Consider the following 15,742-nt stretch of genomic DNA (forward strand, 5'->3'; position numbering starts at 1 on the left):
TGTCACCACATTCTGCAACATTTCTGATTAATTACTGTAACCAGTTTCTAAAAAATGTCCTATAGATTAAAGTCAATTCTGTTAGCAGCTAAAACAACACACTGCCTTCATCTACTGCCTGTACAGACCCAAAATCTAAAGAGCACAGCTCCAATCAGCCAGGTAAGTGAGCAGAACTCACTGGTTCTGGCTCCTGACTTGACAGATGGAAAGGAGGCCCAGCCATGTTTGAAGTAGCAAGGCTCCATGGTAACTAGTAACAGGTCCAATAGACCAGCGAGTTGGATCTTGAAGACATGGAGTTGAGCCACCAGGTAAGAAGAAGAGCATAGAGTCCCAAAGAGGGGAAGATGAGACCACGAGGGGCTAGGAATAGCTCAGTGGATGGACAATTGGGGACCCTCCTAACCGCCCAAGTTAATGGAGTCTTACCATTCTTGGAGTTCCCCTCCCACTTCCCTGTCATACATTAAACCAAATCAGGTGGTAGCTATTTGCAGAGGACAAAGCCAAAAAGAATTAAGTAGCCATTGTGTGCACCTCTGCTGATGCCAGGCTCCCCTTTCATCTCCACAAAAGAACCTTCTTCACGGGGCTCCAGGTGTGAGCATTCATTCTTAGGCTGTCTCTGGTCTCCCGCTTCCTGGGGTCTCTCAGCTCTGCCTCCAGAGAACAATTCAAAGGGGAAATCTAATTATTGGCTTCTCAGGATTCCAACCCTGGGCACTCGCTCCCCTCAAGGAATGTTCAGCATTGCCTTCGTGTGAATTATTTTATTTTGTCTTCATATCAGCCCAAGGTCGCTGCTATTTCTAATTTGCTGAGAAGTAATCTGTGGTTTGAGGCATACACCTGTCTCCCCTGTTGTACCAGAACAGACACAAAGACAGCTAAAGGATACCTTGAAAAATGACCAAAAGACCAGCCAACCAGTGTTACACTTATTTGTAACAATAAGCTTTGGGGTTTAGAACTCGATTTAGGACTGGGGATGAGGCACCCCATGCTAGAGTGCTTGCCTAGTGTCTTAGTTACGGTTTCTACTGCTGTGAAGAGGGAGACAGCATGACCATAGCTGCAGTCGGGGCTGGCTTACGATTCTGAGGTTCAGTCCATTATCGTCATGGCAGGAAGCATGGTTGCATGCAGACATAGTGCTGGAGAGGTAGCTGGGAGTACAACACGGGCAGGCAACGGGAAGAAAGTGACACTGGACCTGGCTTGAACTTCTGAAACCTCAAAGCCTACCCCCCAGTGACACACTTCCTTCAATACCTCTTAATAGCGGCATTCCCTGTGGGCCTATGGGACCATTTTCATTTAAAACTGCACACCTAGCATACTGCATGTCCTGGTTTCAATCCCTAGTACTGCATAAACCGGGCCTGGTGATACAGGTCCATAATCGAAGGACTCTTGAGGTGGAGGGAGGAAGATCAAAAGGCCCAACTAGTCACACTTAGCTACACTGAAAGTTCCAGGCCAGCTTGGGAGTCATGAATCTGTCTCAAAAACAAAACCTCCAGGTTCTACAGCTAAAGAGCACTGGCTGTTTTTCCAAAGATCCTGGGTTCAATTCCCAGCACCCATGTGGAGGCTTGCAATTGTCTGTAACTCCAGTTCTAGGGAATTGCAGGCACTAGGCACATATACCTACTTCTGGCCTCAGCAGGTCCCAGTCCAGGCACACTCATGGTACACAGTCATATATACTGGCAAAACACTCATACATATAACAAACATTTTAATTAGAAAATACAAACCAAAACAAAGTATCACACTGGATTCAGTTCCAAGTTCCCTGTTCCTGTTTTTGTGGTCTTAGATAAATTAGCTCTTATAAGCCCAAGTTTCCAAATTAAAAACAAAATATTTTTTTGAGACAAGAATCTCACTTTTCGGCCCTGGCTAGCCTGGAATTCACTATGTAGATAAGGCTGGCCTTGAATGCTGAGTAATCCTCCTGCCTCTGCCTGCCGAGTACTGAGGTTAGGGCATGTGCCACTATGCCCCAAATTCATTTTTAAAGGAAGGATGGTGGTGACGTCCTCATACTGTTCTTGAGAATATTGTGACGGATGTTAGAAGGCACCGCTCGCGCTCCGTGAATGTTCGCCTTGCTTTCCTGTCACAGCACCCAAGCGAGCCTCTACTCAACACTTCATTCAGATCCCCACCTTCAGAGCAGGCTGCCAGGGGAACTGTTACCACTATGTTTATTCTTATTTTTAAATCCATGTTTTTATTTTGTCTTTGAGGAGTGTGGGCACACCTGCCATGGCAAAGGTGTGGAGGTCAGAAGATGTCTTGCAGGTGTCTGTTCTCTTTTCCCACTCCTTGGGTCCCAGGGATTAAACTCCGGTTATCAGTCTTAGTGGGGAGTACCTTTCGCACTGTGTTACTGAACTATTATTGTCATTGAGCTTAGTAAATAATCAAGTCCCTGTTGCCAGAACAGATATTTTCAGCAGTCACCCTGAAATACACTTTGTTAGCTAACTGAAATTCCAACTGAACTTTAACTTCTAGGATTCTATTTGTTAAATCCGGTAACCCCAAGGGTCTGTGACACACTGCAGGGGGAAGGGAAATGACACTTCTGTGTGGGAAGCGAGAGTCCATGACAGGGAGGGGTGTCTGATCTGGACACACAACATCACAGTCACATACGTTGTTGGTGCCACCAAATACCTTGCTGGTCTCAGGACTCTTCCTCTCTCGGCCCTCTTGCCAAGACTTGTCCTGACACCGGACATCTGCTAGTATTCTGGAAAGCTCTTGTCAGTCCTTTGTCATTACCTTTCCTTCTGTGGCTAGACTTAAGGTTACAGGCTGGACTGGGACCAACTGTCAACTTTCTTTTCTAAGTCTAAAGAAAATGTGATGTGAGTTGTTGTTGTTTTTAAACCATTATCCTGTCTGCTGAGGACTCCTGTCATGTCTGCTTTGAACTGTCAACTCTTGGTTTGGCAAAAACCAAAACAAACCAAACAAAAAAACCTGTAAGAATTATCTAGGCTGAAAAGAAGGTTAATGTAGAGACTTGTAAATACTTTAAATAAAAATGTTTTAGCTCTCATCATAAGTCTGGGACTTTGGAGAGCCACTTATTTAGTGGGTACGGAATTACAATGTGCAAAGCGAGGCAGTTTCAGAGACTGTCTGCTTATGGGGAGCGCAGTGAACAGGAACGACCTATACTCTGAAAATCCAGAGCTAGAAAACCGGAAGCCAGGAGAACAAGAATCTACACAAGTGCTGTTTTCTTCAAAAGCACAGAGTCAGACTCGGCAAACTTCCTACTAGAGAAGCTGAGGTTATATAAAGTCAACTTGAGGCCTGGAGGCTTTGTCGGTTCTTCCTGCCTTAAGTAACCCAGTGCACTGACAGGTAGATTAGCTGCATTGGCCGTGTCGGTATGGCTGATTGCGATGGTTATGTTACAGCTCCTGTCATCGCTCCATGTTTCCAGAACCACACTAAAAGACGTGCAAGCACTCATCGGCAGGAATGCATGATGCCTTCCTCACCATGTCAGCCTTAGCTCCAGGGAATGGCATGCCTCTCGGGAGTCCCGAGTAGCTCAGGCCTACCACTCTCTATTGGTACAGAAGACTGGCCGGTCAGTGTCTGAGACAGCCAGCCATTGTCAACACCACAATGAGCTTCACTCCAATCTCACAGAGTTCTCAGGAGTGGCCTGGCCTGGTCCACTATTCTAGAGAGAATTTCACTGGGTAAAGAGAACAAGAGTGATCTCCTAGGGGTAGGGGGTGGGGTGGTAGATTCTGTTCTCTTAGTTGTGTCCCATCCTTCAGACGTTTGATATAAGGTAATTTAAGGTACACACTATACAAGCTGTAAGGCCCCCATACCCTGCAAGACTGTGGTTAGCAATATAAAGACCACAGAACACTGGTCAGCATGTTCGTCAGACATTAAACACTGCTGATGTGGCCCTTTTAGAACTCAGTGTATATGAGTAGACTGAAAACTTGGAGAAATATATAAGAAACTTGGTCTGATTTTTTTTGTTGTTTGAGCTAGTGTCTTATGTAGCTCATGCTGGCCTCAAATTCACCACATAGCCCAGGATGATGACCTTGAAATTCTGATCCTCCTGATTCTACCTCCCAGGAATGCACCAACAGGGCTTAGTACTGGGGATTGAACACAGGACTTCGTGCATGTTGCCAAATGGGCAACAAATGGTTTAAATTTAACCAAACAACACAAAGAACACACATGAAGAAACACACTTCTGTCTGTGTGTAGGTATGCTAAATTTCTTTCCATATACCATAAAGTCTTATTAAACAAACAAAAAACTTGTCTAGAGATTTTATTTTACATGTATGAATGCTCTGCCTGCATGGATGTCTGTCTAATGCTAGTACAATGCCCACAGAAGTCAGTAAAGGTATTGGATGTCCTGGGACCTAGGTTACAGGCTGTTGTAATCCTCCTCACAGGTGCTCAGACCAGCACCTAGGTCCTCTGGAAGAGCAGCCAGTGCTAGAAACCACTAAGCACCTCTCTGGCCACCACACACTCTTATTAATTCATTAATTCCATCCTGAAACAAGACAGACATGTTCAATTCTGACAGTTTCCATCTTTGCTCTGCTAGTAAGTGTGTGCTACAAGTTTGTGTTTTGTTTGAGATTCAAGGAAACCCCTAACACACTTGACTCATCCAGGGCTCCAAAGCGCAGTGCTGTAAAGTGGGACAGCAATAATGCCATTTTCATAGGGCTGGCTGCCAGGCTGCCAGGCTGCCAGGAGGGTGGAGGAAACGATAAAGCAGCCACACTAGGCTGCTATTACCTAGTCACTGTTACTAACTGAGACAAACTGGGTTCCAGACAGGGCAGCTACCACATCCTCCATCAAATGCTCTGAAACCAAGTGGTTAAATTCCAAAGCTCTGGAGCATCACTAATACCGCTTGGCTCATGCAAGGACTCAGTACAGCGCCTGACTTGCTGTTGCTTTCTCAAACTGCTGTAATGAGCCTGGGGTCACTGTTGTTTCTCATTGCACACAGACACCCTATATAGAATGGCATCCAGACACTGTTCTTGCTTCACAACCCTTAATTGCTGCTCTCTCTTCCTTCTCCTCTGATTCCCCACATTATTTTGCCCCAAACAAGCTCTGCTCAAACTCTTCTTCCAAATGCCTGTAAAAAAAACAAGCCCTGCCCCTCTCGTGTTCCTTCCTGCCAGGGATCCTTCAGAGTACTTAAGGTTAACATTATCGTAGCCAGTAGGAAGCCCTTGCTCTCAGAAGACTCATTAAGAGGTGGAGTGGGGACTTCCATTTGCTTTAAATAGCTGACAGCCTGAATTTTCAAGTCGGTCCTTACACCGCAAAGATAACAAGCGCTTTGGTGACACAACACAGGCAAACAGAGAATTCCTGAAAGCTGACCCAGCTAGGCTTTATCACTGAGCCACCAGCCACAAGTGAGTTTGGAAAGGCAAAAGGGGTTTCATTTGGCTTTGTTTTTAAGATCAGGAAAGCTGAGTGTTACTAAGTAACTAAGTGTTTAGATGCTTCGGTTTGGAAGTGGGAAAGGAGAGACAGATTTTTTCACTTTGCTTCTGGGTCAGAATAAGGGTCTGGTTAACACCTACCTTCAAATGGGAAGGAAATCTTACCAATTTACCATGGTGCTATAAAAATGCACCCATTTCCTATGGGAAAGGAACTTCTCTGGATGCCTGAGGGGAATTAACTGAGGGGTGGTGGTGGTGGTGGGGTGACACAAGATTTATCACCACCAAGCTTCATGACAACATGTGAGCTGTGACTTGCCCCCTCCCCATAAATAAATGAAGAAATTAAGAAATAATCTGTCTTACACACACACACACACACACACACACACACACACACACACACACACAGTGTCAGTTTCAGATACACACAGATGTTCACCATGACATTATTTACAACAGCTAACACATGGGCAATGAGTTGTATTTGTAACAGGAGAACGGTACACACGTCTGTCCATTTGATGGATTAGGCAGATATGATGGCAGGGCTTGTAATCCCACCAGTGAAGAAGGGAGGTAAGAGGGTCAGGAGGTCAAGGTCATCTATGGCTCTACAGTAAGTTTCAGGCACGCTTAGGCTAGAGGAGACATCGTCTAAAAACAAAACTGCAACCAACAAGGCACAGACAAATTCTGATGCTATATCAAATCGAGGATTCCAGGAACAGCTCCGGTCATCTCACAAATATTAATCTGATCCTTGTACCAACCTACAGCGTGCTTACAGTTATTACCAGTTCTATTTTATGTTCCAGGAAACTAAGGCGGGGAGGTAAGTTATTTTCCTCTAGATTATACAGGTAAAACATGGAAGTCTTAGGGTCTGGATGAGCCCATTGGCCTCTACAGTCTTTGCTCTAACCATGATGACATGGACTGATCATATTTTATTTTGCCTGATTTTCCTACATTAGTTCTATTAAGAAAAATGTTTGGCAGAAGAATATACCCTGGCTATCAGGGAGGAGATTAGACAGGGGTGGGTGGTATTGAATTCTTTTCTATTGTCACCTTCAGTGACAGATACTTATGCCTTTTGTTCTTCTTATCAATACTTAATGCCTTTGTAAAGTACACTTTGTAATTTACAGTTCTTCTATTCCACTAACTTCCTCAAGACCCCAACTTACAGATGAGGCTTGGCTTGGAAAGAATAAATGACTCATTTGGGTGACACTGTTAGTTTGTGCAAGGCTCAGTTTATGTAAGACTCAGGTTATGTTCTTTCCACTACTCAGTTTGAGATGGATAAACTCAAGAGAGTGCTTGACATATCTTCAGCCTAGACTTCCTCAAGGAAACTACTAGAGCCTGGCTGAACATAAGGAAGGACTGGATAAGACTCACCCAGAGCTAAGCCAACAAGAGCAAACTGCCATCTAAAGTTGAAACATGTACATCCCTCAATTGCTCACAGCCTCTGTCTGTCAGGTCCTGGGCTCTCCCTAAGGAAAGCTGGTGAACTCAACCTCTCTCTTTGTCTGCTACCCCGTAACTACAGCTTTCCAGGACCCACCTTTATCTTGAAATTCTTCTCAGAAGGAGACAGGAGACTAGACAGGTGTGGGTTACGGGGAAAGTAACCACTGTCACAGTTGAGGTGTGGTCGGAGCTGACGGCTGCAGCCCTTGACCCAGTGACCTTCACATATTTAATTCACAGCAGTTCTGTGGGCTAGGCTGCCTTTCACTGATGCGGATGCAGAGGCTTACAGTGTCTGATGCCTGCAGCCCCCACAGAGTCAGGAGTGGGGGAGAGTAAGCATCTAACACTACAGAGGCTGAGACCATCATAAACTGACTTTATCACTGCCCATACAACCACAGACTTTATCGATAATCAAGATCATACATACATGTGTACATGTACGACTGAAAGTAGGAGATGATGACTGGGGTTAGAAGTCAGGGGATAAGGGTGAGATGGGGGGGGGGCAACAGCCAAACATCATTTACTGCTGTGAAATGTCTTATGGAATCAATCCCTATGCATAATGAATTCATACACACACAAACATAGGCTCACATAAACACATGCACACACACACACACACACACACACAAACACACCACATGTACTCTCAATGGGAGTGGATGGTAGTAACTGAATGATAGGGTGTCAAGTGGGGCCCCCTACTCTATCATGCTAATGTGCAGGGTGAGGAGAGTGGATTATTTTTCAAGGACTGGAAGCTATCAAGCTTGGCAGGCATTATTTTATCAGCCCATCACCAAACACAAAGCTCAGCTTAGGGGAAGGAGTACTAGGTGATCTGTAAATAAAGCTCCCACAAGTGGACCGTTAGCCTGCCAGAGGCCAGGCTTTCCATGGGTCATTGGCTTGGGCACTGCTTCCCAGCAGAGGCCTCCCCTCCAGCTTTGACAATTCCCACTTTTCTACCTAGGACCACTGCATAGAAGGGAGAGCACGGGAGAGGGTGAAAACGCACGCATTCCCTGCTGATGTGGCCAGCGAGACACTTAGCCCCAGTGTGAGGGCAGCAACAATGCGGGACTGCTGGGTCAAGTGCATGAAGGGTGAGGTCCCTTCAGGGCAGCTGCAAAAGAAAGCCCCTATTAATCCCTTAACTAAGCAGCTGATGGATTTAGTCTGTTTCTGCATACGTTAGAGCCCCTGATACACAGCATCATTATACGCTTAAAAAAAAGCACTGTGCCAGTTAGCAAAGCTTTTCGGTTTTCTTCACCTCGGTAACCAACGTGATACAATAGGGACACTTTGGAGGGCTTCTGAGTATAGTTTCCTGTCACTCTGTCCTGAAGCATTGTGAGAAAGTTTTGTTCTTAGAGTCATTCACAAAAAGAACAGGTTTCTACTAGTGAAGGAAGAGCAGATCGGAGCAGCCAGCCACAATCTGCCTTCTTTTGATTTTGCATTCATTGTTATTTAAAATAACTCATTCCATAAAACCGGGGAGCCTCTTTCTACCCAGTAAGTCAGAAAAGGAATCATTACCTGGTATAATCTCCCTTGCTTTCCTGAAATAAAAATAAAGACATGATCAATATGTATTTATGCTAAGCTCGATGAATGGTTTATTCTTGGCTATTTTCTCCCTCTCAAAGTCCAGAGCTTTCTGTTAAGAAAAGTAGTTAAGGAGTACCACCCACAAGGTCACTATTGGTAAGAAGATACAAGGATCCTTGAGGTGTGTCTTACCCTTAACAGAAGAGACTAATATATAACTCTATTTTTATATATTATACATTCTTCAGGCGTATATTATGAAGAAGCACTGATAATCACTGTTACACTTCTAAGGTCACAGAATAAATACATTTGCATTGAAGTGCCAAACCTTTTAGACTATGACCCAGGTAAATCAACACACACTATTTACTTTTTAAACAAGTTCAGGAAACGACTTTGCTTTTCGGCTGCCAGTGCCTTTAAGAATTAAAGGGCTCTTTACACAACCGCAGGGAAAAAACATGTACAAAAGTTGCTAAATTTAAATGAAAATTACAGCTGTTTCTAACAACTGCTACCTCCCAAGGTCAAGTAACTGGGAGTCCTTTTCCAGGAACAGGGTCGGAACTCCATCCCCTTAGCACAGTCTAAACCTCATGATGTCTCAGAGAAACACTATCACGTGCTAGTTCATGCAAACAAATTTTAAAAGAGAATCCAGCACTTCGCATCTTTCATTGGTGAGCCATTTACTGGTTTGAAAAACCCATCAAGTGCTGGCCCAAGCAAAAGTTTCGGAGTTGCAGGCAGTTAGCAGGGAACCAAGGAACAAAAAAAGGGGAGCTGGTTAGAGGCGGCGAGTGAACTCTTACCTGCAAAACCAGGGCTGCCAACTTGAAGATGGTCTCGCTGTCTACTTCAATTTGCCCCTGTGGGTGGAAGAGGAGAACATCACTGAGCACACGTCTACCCTGGGCGGGAGCTGAAGAATCTGTCACAGCTTGGCACCTCCACTTTACGGTCAAATGCAGAACATACCATTGCAAGGAAGGGGGGTGAGCAGGGAGACCTCAGGGAGGGATAGGAAGAACCGGAAGAACACACTCTCTCTCTCTCTCTCTCTCTCTCTCTCTCTCTCTCTCCCACACCCTCCCCCCAATTGGGTAGGATAATTTTTCTTAGAAAAGACGAGTAACTTTGAGGCTAAAAATTTAGACAAATTTTAACTGGAAAATTCTTGGATACTTTCCTTTTATCTCTGCAAATTAATTGTTAAGCTCTGCAGGTTTTCCTATATTTGTTTGTTGTGGGTTTTCCTGAGATAATGTCCCCTCTCAGAGTCACCGCACAGTTACCTCAGCATATACCTGACGCAAACGTTGTTAAGGCACAATTTCCCTTCATTGTAAGGAGCAGACTATGGAGTGAATATTTATTCCATCCCAGCTAAAATGGGATGTCTTAAACATCAGTAGCAGGAAAAGCGAGGTCTAAAACTCTGTTGCTCTGAAAGTCTGATGAACTCACATTCATCATTTTCCCGTCTTTTTATTTCTTCATCCTTCAGGATCCCAGGGAAAACTGGGGTCCTGGGGTTTGATTGACAAGACTTTTTGGGGGGGGGTCTGGAATCATGCTTACCTGTGGGTGAACACTTCCATGTACCTTCACACCTTTGTGTGTGACATGTATGAATGGCAGTGCAGCGCTGTGTAATATTACAACAGTAAGCAGGTATAGAGGAACCTTGACTTTAGAGGTGGGGGGTATGTGAGCTTGTAAGGATTAACGTGCAGAAACAATGCCTACGCTTGTTAAGTGCAGAGTCCTCTCTGCTTGAAAGTGAGCGGTGTTTAAAGGCCTGGGAATTGCCTGGTACTTTTTCTTCCTCCCTTTTATCTGTTGAACTGAAGCTCTAGCATTTGCTAGTTATTCCAAATCCATCCCTGAGAGTCATTAAATAGTTTTAAGCCAATGCACAGTAGGACTTTACAGGGGCGTCGTACTCATGAGTGTTGCTGGAAAGACTGAGACTGTCTTGTAGCATTAACTCGGTTAGAGTTCTCCACCAGAAAACAAACTAATGATAATTCTTATAGAAACCATAGAACGAATTACACAACAAGGGAAACCAGAGCTGGTGAGACGGATCGGGAGGTGAGCAAGCCCGGTGATCTGAGGATCTGAGTTCTATCCCTGGGACTCAAGAGTTTGAGGAGAGAACCAGCTCCATAAAGCTGTCCTGACATGAGCCCTCCCACCCCATCCCTATTAAAACACTAAAAACAAAAACAAAGAGAAAAAGGGAAACCCCAGGGTATTACACCAGCAGTGATAATTATCGATTCAGTTGTATTAGAAAAACAATTTAATTCACCCATCAACACACAGTGGGTCCTCCCTTCTGAAACCCAAGGCAGAAAGAGCTGCTTCAAAGGTTTGTTTCAAGAGCTCACAGACCCCAAGCCTTGGAATTCAAAGCTTGCCCACAATCTTTTAGGAACTGATTATGAAATCAAAGAGAAGCCAGGCTGAGCTCAGGAATCAATGGCTCTCTGTCTTCCCAGCAAGACACTGGCTTTCTAATCTGAGGGATGACAGCAGGTAATCCACCAGGTGAGGTTGGCGTTGATTAGATTACATTCTAGAAAGGTCAAATTCCTTAAATTCAAACACAGAGAAACTATGGAGAATGAGGAGAGTTGCTGGCAGAACTAAAAAAATAAAATAAAATTAATCCCTGAGTTCCAAAACAGGCCACACCTCAAAGTTAAAGTCAAATTTGTCTTCACATATTAAGGGAAAGAAAAGGTGTATATATATATTTTTTAGAGTATTATACAAATCAAAGACGAATAAAATAAGTTGAAGTTTTCTGTCAACACCCTGGATTCCCACGGACTTCGTCTGCCTCATAGGAGCCTTAGATGAGTCATCTGAAAAATATTCTAGACACCACCTTTTCAATTTAGCAAATGGAAGTTCAGCAGACAGATAAAAAAAAAAAAAAAAAAGATACCTAAAGCAGATATCCCTTAGGGAGCTGCCACATAATTCTCTATCTCAGAAGGGTCATTAAATATTAAAAATGCTAAAAGGAGGATGGGAGTACCAGGCTCAGACAGCACCATGTGGAGGCGTCAAACACCAACTTACCTTTCCTAGCTAATGTGGCCCAAACCCAGTTTTGGCAAGAGTGAGGAAGGGTGGGGGAGAGGGAGGGAGAGGAATGTCTCAAACCTTGTTCCAGATAGGGAAGAAAACGACAGTTTGGCCAAAGCCCCATTTTCTTTTCTAGTCCTCATTCACCGCACCACATATCGTCCTGTAGATATCAGAGGCAAACCGTTCTGGGACTCATTTGTGGAGTTCACTAAACAAGGCATCCATCAAAAACAACCCATTTGCCCTTTCCTCAGCACTTTTCATTTGACAAAAGTCAATTCAGACTTTTAAGAGTTCTTAAAAGTTCACGCCTGAAGTAGCAACTCCGTTTTAAAACTGTAGACTGCCCAGGGAAGATTTCTTTTACCTCAGCCATGGCAACAGAGTAACCAGATACAGGGCAAGCTAACACTTGAGACTCGGAGGGAGCTCCTCACAGAGAAAGGTGAGGACATCCTTCAGTGGGTTTCCATGACTGCCAGCAGCTAAGAGCCAGATGACGGGGCCGAGCACATGAAGGTAAGCTGAGACAGTGTCCTGGCCCTTCACTCTCAAGGCTACTAGAGCTGCGTCAGTGGTTCAACCACCAGGCCAACTTCCACCTTGTGCCTGTGCCACTCACTGTGCTGACGAGGTGAATTCTAAGTCCCCAGTTAAGGGGATGAATAAAAGAAAAGTCCTAGGACCAGAAAGGGAACAGAGTGAAATAGGACCCAATGGGTTCAGTCAACACTGAAGATCCAGGAAATGGCCTGTAGCTTCCAGTCTCCTCACAAGTGGCTCTGGACTTCCTGTCCTGTATTCTTCCTGCTCTATTCTGCACAGCTAACCTAAAATTTCATTACCCAATCACTCCCTCAGCAATCTTCCAAAGGCATGCTTTGGGTGAAAAGCAGATTCAGGCAAGACAGAGGAAAATGACTCCAAATGTTGTCTCTATCAATGATGGAGCTGTATGTTATCAACGCATACACATTCTATAGGAGGGCAGGAAATCAGGTGTGAGGACTCATTCTGGACAGATGTTGTATTTCATGGAAACTTATTCTACACCATAGCAATGGGTATTAACAATCTGTCGTAAGCTTGGGAGAAGTCAGTTTGCTTCCTAATCTATTGCTATCTATTTTAAGAATAGGTTTATAGTAAAGAGAAAGGAAATTGCAGCACACCCACAAAAAGTGTGCAAGTGGCTGAGGAGTAGAGCATGTGCTTAGCATGTATGAGGCCTAGGTTCAAACCTTAGCATTGCTAAATATAAACAAGTAAATGAACAGCAAAAGGGAAGAGAAAATTACGGTTTTAAATTGTCACAATACTAATGGATTCAGGCAATAATGTATTTTGTTGTTATTGGCCTTGTATGTATGGTTCTGGGCATGAGACTTGATCCCTTTGCACACTAGGTAAATGCCCTACCACTGAGCTACACACCCAGAGCCCTACACAATAATCTGCCATAAATAAAATGAAAGTTCAGTTGTAAACGGATGGGATAAGCACATCTCCCAGGGATGATGTGAATAGTATCTTCTCGTGTACCACTTACCAAGAACAAAGGGGAGCACAGGGGATCTTCTTCAAGGAGAGCCAGATAGCTCTGATTTCAACCCAGGGACAAGGATGCGAACATCAGAACAGAAAAAAAAAATACCAGGTGCCTTCTGATGCTGTGCACTGAGGACACACACATACACACACACACGTGTGTGCTTTGCCAGTAGTGTATCTTACAGTTGCAACTCAAACGATGAGAGGATTTCCCAGCGGTATCTTTTGCTGATTTCTTTGAGGTCAGATATTCCTACCACGGCCTATTGCAAGCAACCAGTATGACTTCGCAGAACTTGGGGTTAAAAAGACACACGAGAATTGGCTAGTGTAAGCTCTCTCCAGCATACCATCGTGTACAACGTCTGTCAAAAATAAATCACACCTTTAATCCCAGCACTCAGGAGGCAGCAGCAGGTGGATCTGGATGAGTTTGAGGCTGGGTTAGCCTACATAGTGAGCTGCCAGACAGCCAGGGCTATACGAGATAAACAAAGAACGTCACTAGATTTAGTAGTGAGGAAGCATTCAGGAAACGTGATGCTGACGGCCGCCCTAGAAAAGATCTTGCCGACACTCATGCCACTGTACCAAACATCTGAGAGATGGAAACCACAGGGACATGACGACTAACTGAAGTACGTTATCCCGGATCAAGGAGGAAGGCAAAGAGGGTGGAATGCTGAAATGCATATTCTGCAACAGTTGGAGTCCAGTGTTAGATGTTCTAAGTGGGATTACAGTCAGACAGCTTGTACCGGGTAAGGCTTGTACCCGGTCTTGAGAAATACCCAGTGGCATTCTTAGGGGTTAACTGCTGTGATTTATAGCTTACTCTTGGTTCAACTAAAAACTCTACACTGGGTACAGAGAAAGTATAAATATGAATGCTGCACACTGTTAGGAGCCGATATGGTTTGGTAAACGTATACTGTTGTGCTTTGTGTTGTTCCTCCAACTCTTATACATTTGAAGTATTTCATAGTAAAGTTTGAAAGTTTGTTTAGAAGAAGAAGAAGACCCCATTCTCCTGGACTGGTAGACATCATTCTGTTTGGCCTGATGAGTGATTCTCCTTTGGAAATCACGTCTCTCTTTTTCGACTGTACTGGAAATGTAACCATCCTTGTTTGGGGACAAGTGGTGCAAGCTGGCCCAGATACCTTACAGGGTTTTACCAAATCAGAGCCGAGGGAAGAAAGTTTTCTCTCTCTAGAGAAAGCTGGGAAGATATGACCCAGATGGGATGAATGGCCGTACATAGATAGCATCCTTTTGACACTGGTTCTCAGTTATTTACACTGCTGAGGGAGGCTACAACTTCCCAGTCTCGCTGGAACTCAGACATTGCTAATGATGACGGAGATACTGGATAGGATGCTCCCAGCGTGATTTGACCCTAAGATAGCAAACCACAGTGAATAGGTGTGACAAAGACACAAGCAAACACATCTACATTGCTCCTTAGAGATCTTCTGTTTTTGTTTTTTTTTGTTTTTTTCTGAAGACATGTGAACACAGAGAAGTCTGCTAACTCAGAGGTGAACATGCTATTAGTCACAAAGCCAGCCTGGTGGGATGGCCAAGCTCTATTCCTTTGCAGGGCCACTCTCCCCAAGCAACGTGCTTGTTCCATTTTTCTAGAGATCACTATGCATATCACAGGTCATGCCATCGACTACCATATCTGCCTATATCCTCTGAGTCCATGACCTAACACATTTCTCCCAGTGATACATTCATTGTTCATTCAGTTTTCTAGACCACAGTGGTGTAAACTGTGGGCTGTGACCCCACACGGGGTTGTGTAACTGAAAACAGAGTAATGAAAAGCTTGGCGGGCTGGAGAGATGGCTCAGCGGTTAAGAGCACTGACTGCTCTTCCAGAGGTCATGAGTTCAATTCCCAGCAACCACATGGTGGCTCACAACCATCTGTAATGAGATCTGGTGCCCTCTTCTGGCCTGCAGTCACATATGCAGGCAGAAGGCTATATATAAAAATAAGGGGCTGGGGATTTAGCTCAGTGGTAGAGCGCTTACCTAGGAAGCGCAAGGCCCTGGGTTCGGTCCCCAGCTCTGAAAAAAAAAAGAACCAAAAAAGAAAAAAAAAAAAAAAAAGAAAAGCTTGGCAACAGTGGAACACACAAGACCAAAGCATAATTCAAACTCAAATGTGTAATGAATCTGAGTTGTTTGTGTCTGTTTTGCCTGCGCTGATCGCAGGACCACAGGACTTGACTGCAGTCTTGGGTCTACACATCACAGACCACGTAACACCAATGAGCACTGTCTGAAACACCTCAGCCTAGACCAGAGACTACTAGATATTGTAAACTACAAAATATGTTAGATTTTCTGTTCTTATACAAACAAAGTAGCTTAATTATAGAAATTGAAGACTTTTAATATTTTCCTATCATCATTTTTGAGGGTACAGTGATCAAATAGGTATATCTATTTATATATCAATTAGGTATATTTATTTTAAAAGCTGATGTTTGATCATGGATGAGGGATGGGATGACTCAG

General features: G+C 44.2%; 1 protein-coding gene across 5 annotated transcripts in view; it reads right to left on the minus strand.

Annotated features, from left to right (window-relative positions):
* Frmd4b (FERM domain containing 4B) overlaps positions 1–15,742 on the minus strand; it is a 326,374-nt gene that overhangs the window by 57,287 nt on the left and 253,345 nt on the right. For all 5 annotated transcript variants that reach the window (XM_063285583.1, XM_063285579.1, XM_063285582.1 and 2 more), the window contains 2 exon segments: positions 9,368–9,424; positions 8,541–8,563 (listed from right to left, as the gene is read on the minus strand). In XM_063285583.1, coding sequence (XP_063141653.1) covers positions 8,541–8,563; positions 9,368–9,424 — 80 coding nt within the window.

The sequence above is a fragment of the Rattus norvegicus genome, chromosome 4 (genome assembly GCF_036323735.1).
Source record: "Rattus norvegicus strain BN/NHsdMcwi chromosome 4, GRCr8, whole genome shotgun sequence".
Taxonomy (NCBI): Eukaryota; Metazoa; Chordata; class Mammalia; order Rodentia; family Muridae; genus Rattus; species Rattus norvegicus.